At 39.7% G+C, this 24506-nt stretch overlaps 1 protein-coding gene across 2 annotated transcripts in view; it reads left to right on the top strand.

The window, feature by feature from the left end:
- The window catches only part of dhx15.S (DEAH-box helicase 15 S homeolog), a 28721-nt gene extending 22941 nt beyond the window's left edge, over positions 1-5780 (top strand). For both annotated transcript variants that reach the window (XM_018243073.2, XM_018243072.2), the window contains exons 12-14: positions 1336-1526; positions 3702-3871; positions 5476-5780. In XM_018243073.2, coding sequence (XP_018098562.1) covers positions 1336-1526; positions 3702-3871; positions 5476-5593 — 479 coding nt within the window. In that variant the 3' untranslated portion in view covers positions 5594-5780. The remainder of the gene's footprint in view (positions 1-1335; positions 1527-3701; positions 3872-5475) is intronic.
- The last annotated feature ends 18726 nt before the right edge of the window (positions 5781-24506 follow it).

Below are 24506 nucleotides of genomic sequence, written 5' to 3'. Positions count from 1 at the left end.
AGCCACCCTAACTTTCAATGCACTGTTTATGCACTTCCTGGATTCTGTAAGCCATAATACATCCTGGTGATAGCAGTCTAAATATGTAAATATCTCAGAATGGAAAATTGGAAATGAATGGCATTTGCAAAAGTGTTTAGAGAAGCACGGAGTAAGTTTACATCACTTTTATGCGGTTTAGTTGGCCTTTGGGTTTTGTGCCTCATGTTTATTTATATTTTTTTACTTACTTCTGCTGTGGCAACGTGCTCTTTAAAGGGATTCTGTCATGATTTTTATGGTGTAGTTTTTATTTTAAAATTACACTGTTTACACTGCAAATAATTCACTCTACCATATAAAATTTCATTCCTGAACCAGCAAGTGTATTTTTTTAGTTGTAATATTGGTGTGTAGGTGCATCTCAGATCATTTTGCCTGGTCATGTGCTTTCAGAAAGAGCCAGCACTTTAGGATGGAACTGCTTTCTGGCAGGCTGTTGTTTCTCCTACTCAATGTAACTGAATGTGTCTCCGTGGCACCTGGATTTTACTATTGAGTGCTGTTCTTAGATCTACCAGGCAGCTGTTATCTTGTGTTAGGAAACTGCTATCTGGTTACCTTCCCATTGTTCTGTTAGGCTGCTGGGAGGGAAAGGGAGGGGGTGATATCACTCCAACTTGCAGTACTGAAGTAAAGAATGACTAAAGTTTATCAGAGCACAAGTCATGTGACTGGGGGCAGCTGGGAAACTGACAATATGTCTAGCCTTATGTCAGGTTTCAAAAATTAAATATAAAAAAATCAGTTTGCTCTTTTGAAAAATGGATTTCAATGAGGAAGTCTGCTGGAGCAGCACTATTAACTGATGCATTTTGAAATAAAAACATGCCTTCCTATGACAGTATCCCTTTAAGGGTCCAATAAACACCCAATGACTAAGGTTGGTAGGTTCTCCTTTCAGCATTTAATAGCAAGAGGAAAGCAATTGAATTACCTAAAAGAATAACTGGGGTTCTCTATATGCAAATGAACATCACCTCTGCATGCATGCACTTGGCTTCAGAAAGGTCTAATGATCTTGGCAGCTTTAGCCATTGGTCCTTTCAAAGTTTCAGCGGGAGTCGAGGATGATTTATTTTGTTTACAATTGGCTAACGTGATATGTAGATATTCCACCATCTGCACCGAGATGAACTTTTTGATTGAAACACCTTTTAACATGATCATTATTGGATTTAAAAAAAAAAAAAAAAAAACGGTTTAAGTTCCTTCTCTGTATTAAGGTTGGTCAGAAGAATGATGTCCTGTGTGTGTATATAGCTTAAATTTGTTTTGGTTTTTTTCTCCCTCCAGATCACGAGTCGTCTCAGTGGTGTTATGACAACTTCATTAACTACAGATCCCTGATGTCTGCAGACAATGTACGGCAGCAGCTGTCACGAATCATGGACAGATTTAACTTGCCGCGAAGAAGCACCGATTTTACCAGCAGAGATTATTACATTAATATTAGGAAAGCCTTGGTTACTGGTTATTTTATGCAGGTATGTTAAAGCCGAAATCTCTCTGGTCTGCCGAGTGCTATATTCAGCCCACCCGGGCGTAGGGAGCAAGTTCCAGTATCCCCACTGTTGGTGGATTTCTGGGAGTTGCAGTCGAACAATAACTACAAGGTCGGTCACAGGTTTTTGAATTTGTTAAAGGAAAACTATACCCCCCTAACAATGTACGTCTCAATTAAAAGAGACTGCATAAAACAGCTCAGGTATAAAACCCTGATTCATGTAAATAAGCCATTTTCATAATAATATACTTTTTTAGTAATATGTGCCATTGGGTAATCCTAAATAGAAAATTGCCATTTTAAAAAATAAGGGCCGCCCCCTGGGATCATAGGATTCACGGTGCACACAAACAAACCATACTTGTTAGGTCACATGAGCCAATTAACAGACAGAGTTCTGTCTTTTGCTTCCACACTTCTTCCTGTTACAGTTAGTTGTAGTATTTCTGGTCAGGTGATCTCTGAGACAGCACACAGACCATCACAAAATGTTGGCTCAAGGCAAGAGATGTAAAAGGGCAAGATTTACTTAAATATATATACTAGTTTGGTAAGATTCTTTAATATGCCACTTAATATGATCTAAACTGTTGCTTAAATATTCATTTTGGGGGCAAGGTTTTCCTTTAATTAGTATGGTTAGTGGGGGATGCTGTGTTAAGTTATTAGAATTATGCATCTTACTGTCTTTTAGGGATTAATTTGTTAGTGCAGAAGACTTTTAGAATGTAGGCAATTAACTTGAAAAATGGATCCTGTCTCCACAACTGATTGGGAAGCTCCTCGCCTGCATGTTTACTCATGTTTGTGTCTGCTACTGAGCTTCTTGTAAAATCTGATTAAATTTCCCAGCATCTGGCACATTGTCAAGCATGTCACCTCCGATACAGCAGATTGGCTTGATATGAAAACCTGCTGTTTTTCCTATGAGCCTCTTGGGAAGCGTGGGTAATAGGAGCGAGGGGTTAATTATAAGATGCCTTTAGCTATTTGTGATTAGTGTGTTGTTGTTTTGTCCTATATGTAAATGTCCAGACAGATTTGCAGCAAGAAGCAATTCCACATTGAGAAGCGTAACCAGTTTGTGTATCCAGTTGCTGGCACTGGCGTTTAAATGTATTTAGTGCATGATTGTGGTTATACAGATTAGTTATTTGTTTACGATCAACCAGGACTTAAGTTGTTCTTAATCTTGGACTACTGTCATCTACAAATGATTTGAACCTGATTATACTCCATAAAGGAGAAGTCAACCCTTTAAGAAAAAAATCCGTACCCCCCCCACCCCAAGGAGACCCTCCTCCCCCCAGCCTAACTGCCCCCCCCCCGGGGAAATGCCCCATACTTTATACTTACCCCTCAGCGCAGATTCAGGCATCGGCGTTCCAAGCTGCCATCTTCCGTGTCTTCGGCAAGCTGAGTGGGAGATCGGCATGTTGCCACATGCGCAGTTGGAGCAATTTGCCGGTTTTCAACTACGCATGCGCCGAAATTGTTCGTTTGTGGTCGCCATTTTAAAACGACTGATGTCACTTCCCCCTACGGCTCTTGCATAATGCGCATGCACAAAACCGGTTTTTCTTTTGACCCCGTCACGTCATCACACTTTTTTGCTGTAGTGCAGTGGTAGCCAATTGGATAAAGATACAGCTAAGGTGCTAGGCAAACCACAGATCTTTGCACTAAAGAGATTTGAGCAAGCACTTAGATTTAAAATTACTATTGCTATGGCAACTTGTTGCCATGTTTGCGATTGATTCTTATAGTTTGATGGGTGGGCAATCCGCAGGTCAGGGATGGCGCTGGCAAGCACGAGACAGATGAATACGCATGCTGCTGATTACTGTTCTGCAGGACGGCGCAGAAAGAAGCGCGGTTGTGGTGGAAAGCAAGGCACCCTGGGTAAATCGTTTACAAGTAGTCGGCAGTATTTGCAGATATGGATCTTAACAGGTGCTTCATCCATTACGGTGCTGGAACAGTCTATTTGAAAGACGACTTTTCTTTTGGACTAGTAACTTGTTTGATCTTTACATGCCCTTTAAAGTATTAGACCCTGCATAGAATAATTTCATAACAAAATGTGTGACATGTTCGATAAATTGTTTTAACTAAGCTTGCGTGACTTGGATTCTTATATTTTTAATTTCTCAAGGTGGCACACTTGGAGCGAACGGGTCATTACCTGACGGTGAAAGACAACCAGGTGGTGCAGTTGCATCCGTCAACAGTTCTTGACCACAAACCCGAGTGGGTCCTGTACAATGAGTTTGTCCTTACAACAAAGAACTACATCCGCACGTGCACTGATATAAAGCCTGAATGGTAAGTTGAAGTGATTTGAAATTAGCCTGTGGGAATGGTAGGCAGTAAAAAAAAAAAAAGCAAAATACTCTTTGAAGCACATTTATGTAAAAAGTAGAGAGGGGTGTGTGTATGGATGCTGGGTTTTCATTTGGAGGGGTTGAACTTGATGGACTTTGTCTTTTTTCAACCCGATTTAACTATGTAGCTACTATCTTGTTCTTATTTAATTATATTGCGTAACTTCTCTTAAAGGAGAAATAAAGCTTAAAGGAAAACTATATCCCTTAAACAATGTAGGTCTCTATAAAAAGATATTGCATAAAACGGCTCATATGTAAAACTCTGCTTCATGTAGTTGTAGATAAACCATTTTCGTAATAATATACTCTTTTAATAGTATGTGCCATTGCGTAATCATAAATAGAAAACTGCCATTTTAAAACATAAGGACAGCCCACTGGGATTGTATGATTCACTGTGCACACAAACATACCAAACAAACTATACTTGTTAGGTCACATGAGCCAATTAACATACAGAGTTCTGTCTTTTGTTTCCGCACTTCTTCCTGTTACAGTTAGAGTTGAAGTATTTCTGGTCAGGTGATCTCTGAGGCAGCACACAGACCATCACGAAATGGGGGTTTAAGGGAAGAGATGCAAAAGGGCAATATTTACTTAAATATATATATACCAGTTTGGTAAGATTCTTTAATATGCCACTTAATTTGGTATAATCTGTTGCTTAGGTATTCATTTTGGGGGTTTAGTTTTCCTTTAACTAAAGTAGGGCAGAAATATTGTACATTTATGTTTTGTGCTTCTGTACCAGCCCAAGGCAACCACAGCCCTTTAGCAGTAAAGATCTGTGTCTCCAAAGATGCCCCAGTAGCTCCCCATCTTCTTTTCTGCTGATTCACTGCACATGCTCTGTGCTGCTGTCACTTACTGAGCTTAGGGACCCACTCACAATATACAGTACACATAGAATAGAAATATCACAATATAAGGCTGATTAGTAATTAATACACATAATTACTACATAAACCATTGTAATTAGCATCAGAATTTAATAATCAGCCCTGTAGCATCAGCTTATATTACAGACCAACCTCATTTTCTGCTGTATAATTAGTGACGAGCCCTAAGCTTAGCTTCTCAACAGCTGCTCAGAGCCCACTGAGCATGTGAGTGTCACAGACACTTTCCAAGATGGTGACCCCCTGTGACAAGTTTGATGTCCTGGATCATTGCTGCTATTGACAAGCTGAAACTTTAGGCTGGTGCAATAAGTTTAATATATAAAATATGCCATTTGTAATCATATTAATTTTTCGGGTTTAGTTATCCTTTAAACCAAACGATAGAAGAATCCTGAATCTGACTGTTAGGAACTCGCATATACCTTATCCATAAAGCTACTTCTTTCTAGAGCAAGCCGCATCACATATGGACACCTGTTTCATTTGCAGCCATGTGGATCACCAGACAATATTTAAAATAGCATGAAGTTATAAAAATGTAACCTAGAAAAGCTAGTCCTTTGTTGATCCATGATCCAGTTGAAATTTCTGGCTTAATAAAATCTCTGTTTTCTTTACCGAATCAACTTGTCTTTTTCAGGTTGGTGAAAATCGCGACGCAGTATTACGACATGAGTAACTTCCCTCAGTGTGAAGCAAAGAGGCAATTGGAGCGCATTGTGGCCAAACTTCAGACTAAGGAATATTCACAGTACTGAGTTTTGGGGAGGGTTTTTTTTTTTTTTTGTTTTAGCTTGTCTGAAGCGCAGTTTGAACGAATGAAAGAAGAGATACATTTGTATACTATGTAATGGTCCAATGGCGACCTTTATATGAAAGCTTTTTAATTTCTTTCATTACAGTTAATATTCCATTCTTATTTCATAAATTGAACATTTTTGGCTACCCTTTGTGTTGACACCGTTGCTTGTGCTGGAACAGTCAATGTGTTGCAATTTATTGGAAGTAGTTCTATATATAACATTGCTATAGGCATTTCTTTGGAAATGTTTGAAAGTGCTTCTAAAATATATATATAGATATGAGGGTAACCTGCGTCTCTTCAAATGATGACCTGGAACTCCTAGGGGCATGTTTATAGAGGGGCGTGAAATATTTTTTCCAACAAAGTGCTGCTGAATAAATAAGGTGTATATCTAAAGCTGCTTAAAGGAGAACTAAAGCTTAACTAAAGAAGTAGCTAGAAATGTAGTACATTATGTTTTGTGCTTCTGTACCAGCCCAAGGCAACCACAGCCCTTTAGCAGTAAAGATCTGTGTCTCCAAAGATGCCCCAGTAGCTCCCCATCTTCTTTTCTGCTGATTCACTGCACATGCTCTGTGCTGCTGTCACTTACTGAGCTTAGGGACCCACTCACAATATACAGTACACATAGAATAGAAATGTCACAATATAAGGCTGTTTAGTAATTAATACAGACAATTACTACATGGCAGCACAGAAACCAGTGCAATTAGCATCAGAATTTAATAATCAGCCCTGTAGCATCAGCTTATATTACAGACCAACCTCATTTTCTGCTGGATAATTAGTGACGACCCCTAAGCTTAGCTTCTCAACAGCCAATCAGAGCCCACTGAGCATGTGAGTGTCACAGACACTTTCCAAGATGGTGACCCCCTGTGACAAGTTTGAAGTCCTGGATCATTGCTGCTATTGACAAGCTGAAACTTTAGGCTGGTGCAATAAGTTCAGTATATAAAATATGGCATTTTTAGCCATATTCATTTTAAGGTTTTAGTTCTCCTTTAATGCCGTGCATTGTGAATATCCAAATCAATTACTAGTGCCATTAAAAAGTTGGGACTAACACCCAAAATCCAATTTTTTGACACGGTTGCAGACATGGCACAACTCGTTAAAATCAATAAATCAAGTCTGGTCATCTAGTGGTATAAAAAGAGTCCGTAGCTTTTCTTTTTAAAATGTATCTGTTGCTCTAAAATATTTTCCCCCACCAAAGGTGGTGGCTAATAGAGCCTGCACTCTGATTGGGGTAACCGTTTTTTCGTAAATAAAAATTTGCCCCACTAATGCTAGGACACCTGCACCAGGAGGCAACTCGCAGGGGTGTGTACGGAACGCATTTTAGGACATCGTCAGGGTAAATCCATGTCCTGTATGTGATCTCCTATGCTAGAGCAATGCAACGATTCCGGCTTTTCCACTCACCCCTCCTCAAAGCAGACATCGCACACGGTGTCAGACTGGCCCAATGGGATAACAGGAAAACTCCCGGTGGTACCTGGTGTCAGTGACCCCCTCATGCTGCTAAACTTTGGTCTATTTCATGGCCATTCCCTATTTCTATGAGAACAAAGAGACTAAATAGGTGGAATAATAGATTATAGTATGTAAAGAAAAGAGACTAGGAGACTAGGAGAATAGAGGTTGAGTGAGGAGATGAAAAATATTGGTACTGAGAGTGGGCCTCTGGTCTAAGGTTTTTGGGTGGGCCCCTGGTGTCCCAGTCTGACACTGGTCACACTTCGCTCCTCAGCTGTCAGCTCCTCACTCCTCCCTCCTCAGCCATCCAACCTCGATCCTCACTCTTTCCTCCTCAGCCATCCATCCTAGGTCCTCGCTTCTCACTCCTCAGCCGTCAGCTGTAGCTCGAATTTGATTGGTGCAATTAAAAAAACTTAAAACACCTATTGGCAGAACAAATTAACTATAATCTGGGCGCAGATTTCCCGACATGTCCTAAAATGCGTTCCGTAGGTGTGGCCATGTTGTGCAGAGCAATAACGAGCAAGTTGTATATTTGCACCTGCGTATGCCCTAACATGGCCGCTTGCACTGGAAGCTCCCTTCCGGTGTGAGTGTCGTAGTGCCGGCTGGGGGCAATTAGAAAAATTACGTCAGTGGTGTAATTCGATTTTACTGGGCTCCACCGCAAATTAATTTTAGTGCCCCCAACATAACCAGAGGTTATCCCTTTAACAACAATATATGTTGAAATTGCTCATTATTTATTGCCTCATGGGATTCCCCTATACCTCCTGGGCCCCCTGCTTCTGCTATAGTTACCCCCTGTATACTGGTACCCCCAACCGGGGTGCAGGCTCTATTCGCCCCTACCATTGGTGGGAAAAAATATTATATTGTAACAGGTGTCCTTTAAGCAAACCCCCTGTTTGCTTATAGATATGCATAAAATCATTGCACAGCTTCATAGATCCCTGTGATTTTTACATGTTGTGCTATGTTGTATAAAACGGCACGGTTTTCTGTACTTTTTACACACGTTTATAAAAATGCCCCTCGGTATCACAGACCCATTATCTTAATGGCCGCAGGTTGCACACCCCTGTATAGGATTAGACCATTTTACGCATGATTGTTGTAACTGTTGACATTCCTTTTAGAAGTTGGTGAAAATGTTACAACTGGTGCATCTATAGACCCAAACATCAGCCTCAGTCCTGGGGCACTGGCTTCAATAAAGTCTATTTATACAAAACGGTTTGTTTTGCTTTAATGCAGTTAATTGCAGCCATAGAGCAGTGATCCCCAACCAGTAGTTTTTGAGCAACAAGATGATCACCAACTCCTTGGAAGTTGCTCCCAGTAGTCTCAACGCAGGTGCTTATTTTTGAAATCCTGCTTTAGACATCTGTTTGGTTGCAAAAGAAAATAAACCAGTTGTGCTGTCAAACAATGCCCCATTTATAGTGCCAGTCCACATAGTAGCTACCAACCAATCACAGCCCTTATTTTGTAAAATAGGTTAGAATCCCTGCCATAGAGAGTTATTACTGTAAGCATCTAATTAAATTTCTTATTTAACTATTCAATCTATTTGTGCTTATACGTGTACTAATTTAGTAGTGCGGGTATGGGATCAGTTACCCGGAAACCCGTAATCCAGAAAGTTTCGAATTACGCAAAGGCTGTCTCACATAAACTCCATTATAATTACATAATCCAAATTTTAAAAAATATTTCTCTGTAATAAAACAGTAGCTTCTACATGATCCAATCTACTATATAATTAATCATTATTGGAAACAGAACCAGCCTATTGGGTTTATTTAAAGGCTAATGAAAGTGGTTTACCACTTGGGTGTGCCAAATGTTAGGCACCCCCAAGTGAATGTATTGAGTGACCTGAAACCCTGGGCTGGTGCTCCTATCAGCAGAAAACTACACCGGCCCGGGGTTTTCTTGTCGCAGCTGCGCATGCGAATTAGACTGAATTAAAGTCTAACTTTAACTAAAAAGTCGGCTATTTCGTTCTACTGCACATGCGTCTGCCCCGGAAATTTGAAGACTGAAGAAGCCGGAAGAAGATCGATCCATGGTGCTCACTGGTATAACCCCGGGCCGGTGCAGTTTTCTGCTGTTAGGAACACCGGCCAGGGTTTCCTTCTCCTTTAATGTTTACATGACTTTTTAGTAGACTTAAGGTATGAAGATTCAAATTACAAAAATATCCCTTATCCGGAAAGCCCCAGTTCCTGAGCATTCTGGATAACAAATCCCATACCTGTATATATGATATACTTGTACTTGATCCCAACTAAGATATAATTAATCATATTGGAAGCAAAATCAGCCTATTGGGTTCATTTCATGCTTAAATTATTTTCTGGTTGACTTAAGCAGTGATCCCCAACCAGTAGCTTGTGAGTAACATGTTGCTCTCCAACCCCTTAGATGTTGCTCCCAGTGGCCTCAAAGCAGGAGCTTATTTTTGATTTTGGTTTTGGTTGTATAAATACCAGGTGCACTGCCAAACAGAGTCTCAATGTAGGTTGACAATCCACATAGGGGCTAAAAATGGCCAATCACAGCCCTTATTTGACGCCCCAAGAACATTTTTCATGCTTGTGTTGCTCCCCAACTGCTTTTACTTCTGAATGTTGCTCACAGGTTCAAAAGGTTGGGGATCCCTGACTTAAGGTCCAAATTATGGAAAGATCTGTTGTCCAGAAACCCCCAGGTCCTGAGCATTCTGGAGAACAGGTCCCATACCTGTACTAGCCTTTTTATCTAAAAGCTTTGTAATTAATAGGGATGCTCTGAATCATACATTTACAGCCAAACCTGAAATCAGTCATGTGACTTTACATCTCTGAACAACTACACGTGACTCCCCCACAGGTGATGCAATTTTTACATTTATCTTCATATAAATGTGCAAATTAGATCCTTTCTGAAGGAGTCTGTATTTGTCTGTATCCACAAATTCTGGACCCCCCTCCGTATACAATCAGATGCACCTCTGCAATGGAACGAGCAGAACCCATCCTTACTTGGGATGGGTTCTTAATTGGGTTGAACTTTTATTCTCTCAGCCTGGCAACTGTTCCCCAGAATGTGTCCCAGCAGGAACTGAGCACATCTCATATGACAAAAGGTCTAGGGGATGAATCTTAAAGGGGAACGCCACAAAAACATAGTAAACATAATTTCAAGCAACTTTGCAATATACATCAATTAAAACATATGCAGACTTTTCATGATTTTTAGTAGTTTGGAACAGTTCCCTAAGCCTAGCCCCCTGCTCTTCTGCTGATCTGACTACTTTGCTGAGCTGGCTGACTACTGTTACTTTGTATCAACTGCCATCTATCCTCAGCCTGCATCCTCCAAACCCCCACAATTCCCTGCACACGTGATTTCAATAAGGAAAGGAACATCATAGTGCAATGCATTGTGGGTTATGTAGTTCCTGCATGCTGTCTGTAAGCTGTGGAGAAGTTGTTACAATTTGTAACATCAGTGTTTAGTCCCTCCTTCCCTGCCAGGATTTCAAATGATGCAGAAAGAGAATAAATGTTAAACAGGTGGATTTCAGCATAGAAAATGGCATTTATTCATACTTTTTGAAGAAACAGGTAACAGTGATGGATATATTAGGGGTTTCTGTGTTATGTTGGCCTCTTTATCAAATTTTGGTTTGAAAGCCGGAGTTCCCCTTTAAGCTGGCCATAGACGTGCAGATTTACCTTCATATCGGACAAACGATCGGTGCCATCTCCCAGGGCCGTTTTAAGGCCTTAGTGGGCTCTGGTCAAAGAGTCAACTAATGGGTCCCACATACCCCTGGCGCGCGCAGCTGGCCAGAAATTTTTTGAAACCGGTCCAGCCTCCCCGTGTTTCCTCCCTCCATCTTCCTCCCTCCCTGTGTCTCCTCCTTCAGTCTTCCTCCCTGCGTGTCACCTCCCTCCCTCCCTGTGTCTCCTCCTTCAGTCTTCCTCCCTGCGTGTCACCTCCCTCCCTCCCTGTGTCCCCTCCTTCAGTCTTCCTCCCTCCCTTCCTGCGTCTCGCCCCCTCTATTTTTTGGCGCAGTGGGCCCTGGGCAGATGCCCCTTAACTTGCATTGTTAAAGCGGCCCTGCCATCTCCCGACCTGCCACTAAATATTCAGATCAAATAAAGTAGAAAAGAACAGATCAGCCGATGTTCTGCCCCTGACAGCAATCGTATGAAAGGTTATGTCCGACAAAAGCTGGTGACAGTCTCCCACTGATATCATCAGATCGGCAATACACGCAGAGATATTACCTGTAGCCGACAGAAATTTTCTAACCTGTCTGAACAACCGATCGTCATGGCACGAAAAATGTCAGGACTCTCCACACATGGCCCGAAACGAAACAGAGATTCGTACGATCAAATCTTTGCCTCTATGGCCAGCTTTAGTCAGATAAGCTAAGCAGAAACATTGCTGTTCCCAGTTATACAGTGTGTAGAAATACAAATGTGCAGAGAAGGAATGCTCCATGCTCACGTTACACTGTTACTTTAAAAAGGGCGAAAAAATTGAAGGATAAAAACCTGCTTTACAAATAATGTACAACTGACATCAGCCTTTCCAGTCTCACAGGGAAACAGATTTATGTTCTTGTTCTCTGAATAAACTACATTTTATTTGTTAAAAAAAAAAGGTCTAACATTGCAAAATACAGAAAGTGAAATTATTGAAGGAGAATTTACTGATATACATATATATATATATATATATATATATATATATATATATATATATATACACTCATACACACACAGGTATGGGACCCGTTATCCAGAGTGCTTGGGACCTGGGTTTTTTTCGGATAATGGATCTTTCTGTAATTTGAATCTTCATACCTTAAAGGAACAGTAACATCAAAAATTAAAGTGTTTTAAAGTAACAAAAATATAATGTAGAGTTGCTCTGCACTATTAAAACTGACGTGTTTGCTTCAGAAACACTACTATAGTTTATATAGATAATCTGATGTGTAGCAATGGGGGCAGCCATTAAAATGAGAAAAGGCTCAAGATACACAGCAGATAAGCTATGTAGAACATAATGGTGTTATCTGTTATCCACTATTTAATCTGTGCCATATAGACTTTTTTCAGTTTCCTCTGAAGCAAACAGATCTGTTTTACCAGTGCAGAGCAACAGTACATTATATTTGTATTACTTTAAAAAACATGCATTTGTTGGTGTTACTGTTCCTTTAAGTCTACTAGAAAATCGTGTAAACATTAAATACACCCAATAGTCTGGTTTTGCTTCCAATAAGGATGAATTATATCTTAGTTGGGATCAAGTACAAGTGACTGGTTTATTATTACAGAGAAAAAGGAAATCATTTTTAAAAATTTAGATGAGTTGATTATAATGGAGTCTATGGGAGACAAATTTTCTGTAATTCTGAGTTTTTTATTTAAACCGAGTAGAGAAAACTGTCCATGTGCAACAATTTATTTGCAGGAAAATATGTCAACTCTATTTACAGTATCTGAACAGAGCCGAAACCGTTTTCTTTTTTTTTTTAATAGGGAAATACATGAATATCACAGCTTGTTTAATAGAGAGCTGAGAGATATGGGAAGTTAATACATGAGCAGACTTGCAGGCAAAATAGAGAAACTGTGAAGCGACCTCCCAAGGCACAAAGAATATTATATTTTAGAATGTTTTACGTTTTAATTTTATGGACTCGGAGATGGGATCACACATTAGGCTGAACTGATATTTATGTATTGGAGTTTACAGTATAGTTCACCCATTAATAGCCAGTAGCTGTGTCTATTATACAGTATAAAAATCAATAGAGAAATAGGTCTCTAGATGATCTTTTCCTTTTTAAATTTTAGAGGTATGGAGCTTATATTATGCAATATAGTAATTAAGTATACCCCTTAAATGCATATGGAGTAGATTTAAAGGGATAGCGCTGGCTTAGTATCCAATCTACATCAGCTGCCTGCTATGGGATATTCTAATGACAGATTGGCTGAAGACAAATATTTAGGTCAATGGTAAAAGTAATGTATTTCAACCACTCCATACTGTACCTGTCCCGTAGGTGAATGATTGGCTTTTCCGCCAGAATAAACGGCCATTGACTTTAATGCTTTTTAGGGATGCATCGAATACAGGATTCGGCCTTTTTCAGTAGGATTCGGCCGAACCGAATTCGAATCGTAATTTGCATATGCAAATTAGGGGTGGGGAAGGAAATAGCGTGACTTTGTAACAAAACAAGGACATCTAAGCTGTTTTTCCTTTCTTACACCTTATTTGCATATTCAAATTCGGTTCGGTATTCGGCCGAATCCAAAATAGTGGATTCGGTGCATCCCTAATGCTTTTGAAGCAAGAAAAAATTGTTGCGCGTAAAATTTTCAATGCATTTCACGAATTTGTCACCGTTTCGGGGGACAGATTCGCTCGTCACTAGTTGCCATTTAAATGGGTAATCTGAGACGTTTGTGATTTGTTCTGTGTACAGAATATTCTGATAACAATTTGGAAGGCTACCAGAGGTACATGGAAATCATAGAGTGGCAGTCCCTGCTGTGCTGGATATTAGGCCAGTATCAGGCAACATCACCCACACGGCTTGGATGCCCTTTTGGACAGACACAATATCCAGTTCTACAGTAATCTCCAGGGCTAGTTCATTTTGTGAATGTAAGTGAATGTTTATTTATGTGTAATTTTACATACCGTATTATATTATGTGTCTACGTATGTATATTTTTTTAGGTAATTACAGATTTCCCCCCATTTCCTAATGTGTGTGAGTGATGCCGGGGAGGGGGGTTACTGTATATAGAAGGTTTGGCCTTGAAAGATTGAAAACAGACCTAGAAACAAACCCTGAATCAAAAAACGTCAGTAGTTTTATGGCCCATGCTTTGTTTCACTGCTTTATAAAACTGCGTTGGCTTCCTCTGGGATGTCTGGGTGCACCTCAAGTCATTTGAGAAGGAAATACGTCCTGGCTGAGTACGGTTGACTCTTTTAATTAGGTTAATGCCTTTTATAGGTCATTGAGCAAATTGAATCATGCTTCAGCTCCCGCCCTGGCACCAGCCTTAACTATTGATTTCCAGTAAATTCAGAGGAAAGTTGGTAACAGACCTGTGTTTCTGACGCTTCTCTTAAACTACAAATCCCAAGCTGCACCTCAAAACCAAATGCTGGACATTCCTGATTTAAGGTGGCCATAGACGTAACGATTTGGAAAAGAGCTATCCACGAAAGATCGTTCGCTTCAATATAGACGTGTAGAGCTGAATTGTCAGATGTACGGGAAGAAACAATAGAATTCTACCTGTATCTGACGATTCAGCACTAACAATGGCCGATGTTTGGGTCCCTTCAAAGGCACCCGATCAAAATTTTCTGTCCAGCCTGATTGACGAGCCGACCGATATCTTCTGCCAATATCTGCCAATTTCTTACGATATTATCTGTGTGTCTATGGCCTGTGTCTATTGGTGATCTTTGCTTTTTCCCATGGTTCATAATTATCACTTAGAATACTATTCCTTCTGAATATCTCTGTTTAATTTTATATGTATGTTATCTTTTTAGCTTTCCAATTCACAAAAATTACACCATCTGAAAATAGGATTACTTGGCCTGTTAATGGATAAGTAAACCTTAAAAATAAGTGAATGTAAAATTAATGAGGGGGCTATTCTAAGCATTTTTGCAGTGTACATTCATTATTTATTTATTTTTAATTCCAAGATATTAAGGGATACATGTACTGTTAATATGAATGAATTTTGTTACAACAGCGCCACCTGCTGGTCATTTTCTCATCAGTCTGACCACCAAGTAGTCAAGGAAGTTGTCAGGAGAAAGAAAGAGGCTGCTCTGATGTTCTTCTGCTTAGGAATAAAATTAGAAACCTTTCTGAAATCTTTCCTAAGCAGAAGAACATCAGAGCAGCCTCTTTCTTTCTCCTGACAACTTCCTTGACTACTTGGTGGTCAGACTGGTGAGAAAATGACCAGCAGGTGGCTCTGTTGTAACAAAATTCATTCCTATTAACAGTACATGTATCCCTTAATATCTTGGAATAAAAACAAAATAAATACTGAATGTAAATGACAACATTTCTTAGAATAGCCCCCTCATCAATTTTACATTGACTTATTTTAAAGGTTTACTTGTCCTTTAAAGAATATTAACCCTAAAGCACCACATTCTACTTTTACAGTATTACATTTTTGTACAGAAAGACAAATTTCCCTGATTGTTTTGAAACCTTGAAATATTTATCTTTCCTCCAATCTATTGATGAAGTACTGGATAATGGTTTGACCAAAGCTGAACCAATCACTCTACAGGAAAGACACATTTGTACTTTCTACACAAACATATTTGCACTATTGTTTTTAAATCTTTCTCTTTCCTCCAATCTATTGATGACGTACTGAAAGAGAGGAAGTCTATGCTGATTATAGATAATGGTTTGGCCAAAGCTGAACCAAGCACTCGGCTAGCTGGTGTATTCCATCAGGGATTGTTTGGAGGTACATGGCTGCAGTGAGAAGCAATATGAAAGATCTATTACAAAGTTCAATTAAGGAAAGAATGAATAGAATGGAAAAGAAAAGAAAAAAATACATTGTATGATATATGATAGTGAAAAAGCAAATAAGATCTGAATTATTGTCTCAAGGCATCAGAAACTGGTAGAAAGAGATCTTTATATATGGATAGACCATGTTTTACCTATAAAAGGTATTTGACTGTAGTCATTTTTCTATATCCCAGTATGTTACCAGAAAAATCAACTTGTCAGTTGCAGAATGTGGGTACATACAAATGTGGGGTGACAGCATGTAAAGGGTGTGACTTTCTGAATGTGTCAAAATCTGGAAAGGAATATAAACGTAGGGCATACATTAAGGGGGTTATTACTAAACTCAGAATGCAAAAATCACAAAAAATAAAATAAATCTTACTTTTAAAAAAATCACAAATTTTTCAGAATTTATTAAACCCTGAGGATGGGAAAAGTCTGAATCTGAAAATCCAGCATCTCAGACCTGTTGAGGTTGCATATAAGTCAATGGGAGAAGTCCCAATGATCTTTTGATGTGTGCTGGGTTTTTGGCAATACCCCAAAGTTTTCATCGTTTTTGGGCAAAATTCAAAGTTTTCGTGTGAAAAATCCGAAAAAAATCATGTACTGTAAATCAGATGAAAAATCCGAAAAAACGTGAAAATCTGTTTTTTTCACGATTTTTTCCTGCAAACAAAATTTTCAGGAAAGTGTATTAATAAATAAGCCCAAAACAACGGTGCAGATTTGGCCTGAGTTTTTTTCAGAAAATATTGAGCTAAATTTGTACTTTAATAAATAACCCTCTAGTTGTCGTAGAGCTGTTGTATACGTAGACACATATGATTGTGGTATACATTATGTAGGGAATCTAGGAAATGAAAAGATTGAGTTTTACATCATGTATAGAAGATGGGATATATCCTCAGCAATAACTTACCATATTTTCAATGTAGAGATGACGAGAGGCATCTTTTTTCAGGGTATAGAGTATGTGAGGTTCAGAAAAAGAAAAGATGTACAGAAATTGCTCACAAAAAGAGAGAGATGGATGGTGTTTACTATGGAGACAGAGACAGCAGTTAGCTTGAACAAAGAGTAGACTGGTGGACAGTGGCGTAACTAAATATTACTGGGCCCCACAGCATATTAGGCCGCCAAAATGTTTTACCAATATTTATTGAAATTCTATATAAATTAGGGATTAATGGGGTCCTATACCTCCTTGGCCCCCCTGCAGCCGCAGGGTCTGCTTCCTCTGTTGTTACACCCCTGCCAGTGGAGTAAAGTCAAGTGTAAGTGCCAAATGATACCCTGAACTGCACCAGCCCAGGGTGTGAGCACCACGGAGCAATCCTCTTCCTGCTTCTCTCTGGGAGAAAGGGGTGTCCAACATTTGGCACCCCTAGTGATTTCGACTTTCTCCTTTAAGGTACGGAAAAACTGATTGTAAATATGTAAAAAGCTAAGGGCCAGATTCCCTAAAGGGCGAAGTGACTATTCGCCAGCGTGATGTCATTTCGGAACATAACAGGCACAGGCGTCACTTCGCTAGTGAAGGAGATAGACACCAGCATTGCTTCACACTCTAACGCCAGGCGAATTGTCGCTCTGGTGAATGGACGTAACTCCGCAAATTCACTAAGATGTGGATTTTACCTCATTCACCAGACTTGCCTTCGCCACCTCAGACCAGGCAAAGTGCAATGGAGTGTATAGGACTTCATCAATTTTCAGTGCAATTTTCAGTGCAAAATGTAAAAAATTATTTGCAAAGTGATATAAGTGAGTGATAGCCTACAAAGGTCCGTAAAAATTTTGTTGCTTAAGCGGGTTCCCCCAGACATTTTGTAACATATGGAACATTAACTATACAGTGGGCTCGTGTGTTGGGCATAATAACAACTCTATTGTCTTTATTAAGGTTCCCTGGACTTGTGTAATGTAATGTATTTGCTGCAACATATACGTCCATTCAACTTTAAATTTCCTGCCGTATGCAAATTAGGCAACGCTATCGCATCTTCGCTTTGATTGCTGAAGTAACGCTAGTGAAAATTCACCAGCTTCGTCGCCCTGGACACAACTTCGCACTTTAGTGAATTGGCGTAGTCAGAGCGAATTTACGCCTGACGAAAATGTTGCGATGGCTGCGAAGCCGTCGCTGGCAAATTTTCGCCTGTTAGGGAATTTGCCCCTAAATGTTTAATAGAAAATGATTTGCCTTAGCTTAATTTTTACTGTAGCTCACAATATTTAAATGTCATTCTTTTTCGTGTTTTTAACTGGTTTGGGTGTTGTATAAGATACTCCCTTTAAGTAAGTAAGTGGAGGGAAAGGGTCTATATAGTTGGGTTATGGTGTATGATATAATACTGCTATGAGGAATGGAGGCACGAAACACATTAGCAGTATTTGGAGAAAGGTGAGATAGAATAGGAGAAAGAGCCATTTATGTATTCTATAGTCACCTGAGCCTCGTTCCCATTTATTTTGAACAGTTTACACATTATGTTGCACGTCAGCCACTAATGATTTGGGTTAAGTTTTCAGTACTATTGGGGCTCTTACTGACGAGCGGTTGAAGCTGCGCTCCCCTGCGTTCCGTTTTTCTGCGTTCAGCCTCAGGGGAGCGCAGGAAAAGACACATTAAATTTTTTCCAATGGGGCTGTACTCACACAGTCGCTTGTAGCCGAACGCAGGTTGAGACGCAACATGCTGCATTTTCCCTGTGTTCAGCGCCTACACCCGCCTGTATGAGTACAGCCCCATTGGAAAAACATAATGCGTCTATTCCTGTGCTCCCCTGCGGCTGAACGCAGAAAAATGAAACACAGGGGAGCTCAGCTTCAACCGCTCGTCAGTATGAGCCCTTACAATGTTAGTCCTCAGGCACTGGTTTCTCTTCTGTACATGCTAAGGAAATAAATCATGTGTCTTTATGTTTTACCCGTAACTAAAATATTTTAATTTCATTTTTGCCCAAAAGAGCCTGTATTCTCAATCCCCTTTATTGAACTACCTCATTTTTCATATATGGTTCTTTGTAAGTTAAGCAATCATTTCCTTGTTTATTATTTTTACGGAGCTTTTGAAACACCTCCTCAATACCATATCCTGTATTGAAATTTCTCGAACCACTAAAGATGACTAATTTGATGCTACAGAAATTCTTTCATATGGATTTGAAATGCGGCTTTATTTTGTATTCGCTAATACAGGTATGGGATTCGTTATCTGGGAACTAGGGATGCACCGAATCCAGGATTCAGTTTGGGATTTGGCATTAGGGATGGGCGAATTTGATCTGTTTCGCCAAAAATTCGCCGCCGGCGAAATGTCGCAGATGCCCATTAAAGTCTATGGGCGTCAAAATTTTTTTGACGCGCATCTTTTTTTTTTTTGTCGCACAATGCCATACAAGTCTATGGGCATAATTTTTGCGGTGAAACAAGGTGAAAAAAATTCACCCATCCCTATTTGGCATTTTTCAGCAGAATTCGGATTTGGTGAATCCTTCTGCCCGGCCGAACGGAATCCAAATCCTAATTTGCATATGTAAATTAGGGGCGGGGAGGGCAATCATGTGACTCATTTTGTCACAAAACAAGGAAGTAAAAAATGTTTTCCCCTTCCAACTCCTAATTCGGTTCGGTATTCGATTGAATCTTTTCGCAAAGTGGATTTGGTGCAACCCTACCGGGAACCCATTATCCGGAAAGCCCCGAATTAAGGGAAGGCCATATCCCGTAGACTCCATTTTATCCAAATACCATTTTCTCTGTAATAATAAAACAGTAGCTTGTACTTGATCCCAACTAAGAAATAATTAATCCTTAATGAAGGCAAAACCAGCCTATTGGGTTTATTTAATGTTTACATGATTTTCTAGTAGACTTAAGATATGAAGATCCAAATTATGGAAAGATCCTTTACCTGGAAAACACCAGGTCCCGAATATTCTGGATAACAGGTCCCATACCTGTATAAGACATTTGCATGTATGCAACATAAAATAAATCAATGCATTCCATGCTCTGCTCCCCAGCGTGCACGCTTTTCACCCGTATCTGATAGTGGATCCGTTTGTATGAATTCCGTTCCAAACCAGTCAACAGGAGTGAATTCTGTCAATTAAAAACAAATCTGAAATTGCATATTTTTACAAGTGATGTACAGTTGCTATGTCACTTGCTATGAAGCAGAACATTTCTGCAAACGGGGGGGGGGGCATAATCAGGGAAATAGAAGATAATTAGAAAAAAAAAAAAAAGATTCCCATAACAATGTTTAATTTGCTGAAAGCTGAGCTCCCATTAATGTCAGTCAGCTCACAAATCAGTTATATTCCCAGACTTTGACACAATTTACAGAAATCCGAACAATGGCATTCTGTATTCTGAGCACATTTAACCATTCAGACACAGCTACACTAATGCACCACGTATGCAGACGCCGCTTCTAGTTAATGCACAATTACAATGCACTTTACAAGAGACATTTAAGAAGAATACATGTCTTAGTTCATCCGCGCTCATCATGAAAAGATGCTTTTTTTAATTTTCACAAAGGGAAAAACTAAACCTGCTAAAAAAACATAATGGAAAAAGCCGACTTCAAAATATTATTGATTGCTGAGTGAAGATTTTTGATATGGAAAGTTGAAGAACGGAAGACTTAGGGGCCGATTCACAAAGGGTCGAATATCGAGGGTTAATTAACCCTCGATATTCGACTGGGAATTAAAATCCTTCGACTTCGAATATCGAAGTCGAAGGATTTTAGTGCAAATAGTGCGATCGAACGATCAAAGGATTATTCCTTCGATCGAACGATAAAATCCTTCGAATCGAACGATTCGAAGGATTTTAATCCAACGATCTAAGGAATATCCTTTGATCAAAAAAACTTAGGAAAGCCTATGGGGACCTTCCCCATAGGCTAACATTGGGTTCAGTAGCTTTTAGATGGCGAACTAGGAGGTCAAAGTTTTTTCTTAAAGAGACAGTACTTCGACTATCGAATGGTCGAACGATTTTTAGTTCGATTCGAAGTCGTAGTCGAAGGTCGTAGTAGCCCATTCGATGGTCGAAATAGCCCAAAAAACACTTTGAATTTCGAAGTTTTTTTACTTCGAATCCTTCACTCGAAGTTAGTGAATCGACCCCTTAGAGTTATTCTCAGGACAAATGTTAATTATTCTGAGTCTGTCCACACACATATATATATATAAATATGGCTACAGACAGGGTGATTTGGAATGTGTGGGCCAGTAACAAAATCGAATGACTTTTCAGCTTCTGCTCTTCATTCACAACCCTCATTATGCAATCTGCCGCCAGGGATTAGCCACTTTAGTGAGTATTAGAGCTCAAAAGAAAATAATTATTGTAAGTTCTAAGCAGTACCATATTGCATGTTACACAACATGGAAGATAACACAGCTGAGACAGTAAGTATTTTGGGTCACTGAATGAGTTTGTCTCTATCAGCAGCCTTAAAGGGGAACTCCGGCTTCCAAACCAAACTTTGATAAAGAGGCCCACATAACACAGAAACCCCTATATACTCATCACAGTTACCCATGTCTTTAAAAGGTATGAATAAATACCATTTACTATGCTGAAATCCAGCTGTTTAACATTTCTTCTATTTCTGCATCATTTGAAATCCTGGCAGGGAAGGAGGGATTAAACACTGATGTTACAAATTGTAACAACTACTCCTCATCTTACAGACAGCATGCAGGAACTACATAACCCACAATGCATTGCACTGTGATGTTCCTTTCCTTATTGAAATCACGAGTGCAGGGAATTGTGGGGTTTGGAGGATGCAGGCTGAGGACAGATGGCTGTTGATACAAAGTAACAGTAGTCAGCCAGTAGTCAGACAGATGAGCAGGGGGCTAGGCTTAGGGAACTGTCAGAAACCATTAAAAATCATAAAAAGTCTGCATATTTTTTAATTGATGAATAAAAAAAATCACTTGTTGGCTAAATATATTATCCCAAACCAAAGGTTGCACTCCGGTTGCAGGGAACAGTAGTTTTTTTTTTAAAAGTGCCCCCTGCCAGTGCTAGGCCACCCATGTTGGGGCACTCGCATGTGCATAATGAGCTAATGCTGCTCTACTGTTACCACCGACTGGAGTGCAGGATCTTTTAGCCCACACCTTTGGTGGACTGTGGCTGGCTTTGATTTAATAGTTTATTATATACTGACAATGGAAATAATGAATACTTACTGAAACAGGTGCCCTCACCCCTAGTTGAGAAAAAAAGCCTATATATTCTTCAAAGAACCACAGGGCAACTAGGGGGCAGATTTATCAAGGGTCAAATTGAAAATTAGAATTTTTTAAATTTTTTAATGGTCAAAACTGTCAAATTCGACTAGGGAGTTATTCAGACACCGAATCCACTATTTTGGATTCGGCCGAACCCCCGAATCCTTCGCAAAAGATTCGGCCGAATACCGAACCAAATCCAAATCCTAATTGCATATGTAAATTAGGGGTGGGAAGGGGAAAACTTTTTTTTCTTTCTTGTTTTGTGACAAAAAAGTCATGCAATTTACCTCCCCGGGCCTAATTTGCATATGCAGATTTGGATTTGGTCGGCCAAATCCCGAACCGAATCCAGGATTTAGTGCATCCCTAAAAAATTTGATTTTGATTTTTGAGATTTATCATACTCTGGCCCTTTAAGAATCAAATTCGACTATTCACCACCTTTTTTAAAACCTGCCGAATTGCTGTTTGAGTCAATGGGAGACGTCCAGGGATCAATTTGGAGTTGTTTGCAGCCTTCCTGACATTCAAGGTTTTTTTACGGAGAAAAGACTCAAATGGAGTTTTTTAAATTTGAATCTAATTCGATTTGAGTTTTCGGGAAGATTTAATCCATCCGATATTTTCTTAATAAATTTAAAATTTAAGGGAGTTTAGGGTAGTTTTAAAAATTCACATGAATTTGAAATTCGACCGTTGATAAATGTGCCTCCAGACTTAGTATTAGGGATGCACTGAATCCAGGATTCGGTTCGGGATTTGGACAGGATTCGGGCTCTTTCAGCAGGATTCAGCCGAAAAGAATCCGAATCCTAATTTGCATATGCAAATTAGAGGCGGGTAGAGGGAAATCGAGTGACTTTTTGTCACTAAACAAGGAAGTATAAAAATGCTTTTCCCTTCCCATCCCTAATTTGAAAATGCAAATTAAGATTCGGTTCGACATTCGGCCTAATTTTTGCTAAGGATTTGGGGGGTTCGGCTGAGCCAAAATAGTGGATTTGGTGCCTCCCTATGTAGTATTGCTTAGTATGATCAAATGAGTTCTTCAAGTAATGTTGTGTCCGGCACTTGACTTTAATGTTTGATGTGTTCAGATCTGGAATTATTGTAATTTCTCAACTCCCTGTTGTCTTTCTTAGCCCCACCAATCAGCCACCTGAAAAGACTGAAATCCATTATTCTCTTTCTAGTCTCAGGCCTGTTGCCTCCAGACACAGCCAGCGCTGGGCATTCAGACACGATTTGAGTCCTATTTTCAGACACATTCTGCTTATTCCTTGGTTTTTCTACTTTCTTCAATTTCATGATAGACTTCCAGCCCTGGTGCCCCTGTTCTGCAGTTTCAATAACAATTTAAAATTCTGCCATAGACGACTATGCACTGTATGTTCTTCTGGCTCGAGGGCAGGTTCCTGGGATGTAACAGTCTTGCAGGACAGATCAGATGTATTAAAAGTATTTGTTTTCTCTCTCTTCTGAATTTCTCCATTCCCAGAAGCAAGAGGAAGAGACAAAAGGGAATCGGAGCAGCGGCAGACAACTTAACAAAGCGCCAATCGCATTGAATTCATTGACAAGGAATAGACATTTCTCTTTGCTGGATGTGATCTGAGTTCTCAATCTGATATCACCAAAGGGCCAAAAGAGTAATAGAAATGTGTTCGCTCTTCCCACAGCAATAAAACAAACCTGCCTGAAAGGAATACACAAAACAAACATATTTTCTAACCTTGCGCGGAACTTCACAGCCGTACAAAATACAAATAAATATATACGGCACACAAAGCAGAAAGATAGTTGTCAAATAGAGAATATTACGACACAGCGGGGAGCGACTGTGAAACACACAATGTTCAAAGCACAACGACTCCACTTTATCAAAGCCTGCTTACTGCAAAATCGGCATCAGAACTGTATAGAGAAGCAACAACAATCAGATGGTTGTGTTTGATCAATATGCCGCTATTTGTAGAGTCGATGGAAGTGCTGAATGTAGAGAGCATTTTGGGCACTTTTATTATAGTGCAGATGAAATGCTCTTGATCTCTTAGAATTGCAGGAAAATAACATATTTGTCTGGTAAGGTGTTGACTTCAAGCAACTAGAGAATAGATGGTATATACTGAGAGAGTAGGAATATAAAATTGAAAGTATACTGTGCCCTCCATAATGTTTGGGACAAAGACACATTCTCTTTGATTTACCCCTCTGCTCCTCAGAGTGTCAAATTTTAAAGGAGAAGGAAAGCTACAGAGGCATTTTATTGCCAATAGATTAGCTGCAATAGTGCAAGCTAGAATGCTATATTTATTCTGTAGAATGTTTTACCATACCCGAGTAAAAAGCTCTAGAAGCTCTCTGTTTGTTTAGAATAGGAGCTGCAGTATTAATGTGGTGTGACATCACTTCCTGCCTGAGTCTCTCCCTGCTCTGGGCTCAGATTACAGTAGAGAAGGGAGGGGGCGGGGGAAGAGGAGCAAACTGAGCATGCTCTTGCCCAG

The sequence above is a fragment of the Xenopus laevis genome, chromosome 1S (assembly GCF_017654675.1).
Source record: "Xenopus laevis strain J_2021 chromosome 1S, Xenopus_laevis_v10.1, whole genome shotgun sequence".
In the NCBI taxonomy this organism is placed as follows: domain Eukaryota; kingdom Metazoa; phylum Chordata; class Amphibia; order Anura; family Pipidae; genus Xenopus; species Xenopus laevis.
This window is presented reverse-complemented; position numbering and strand designations above follow the sequence as displayed.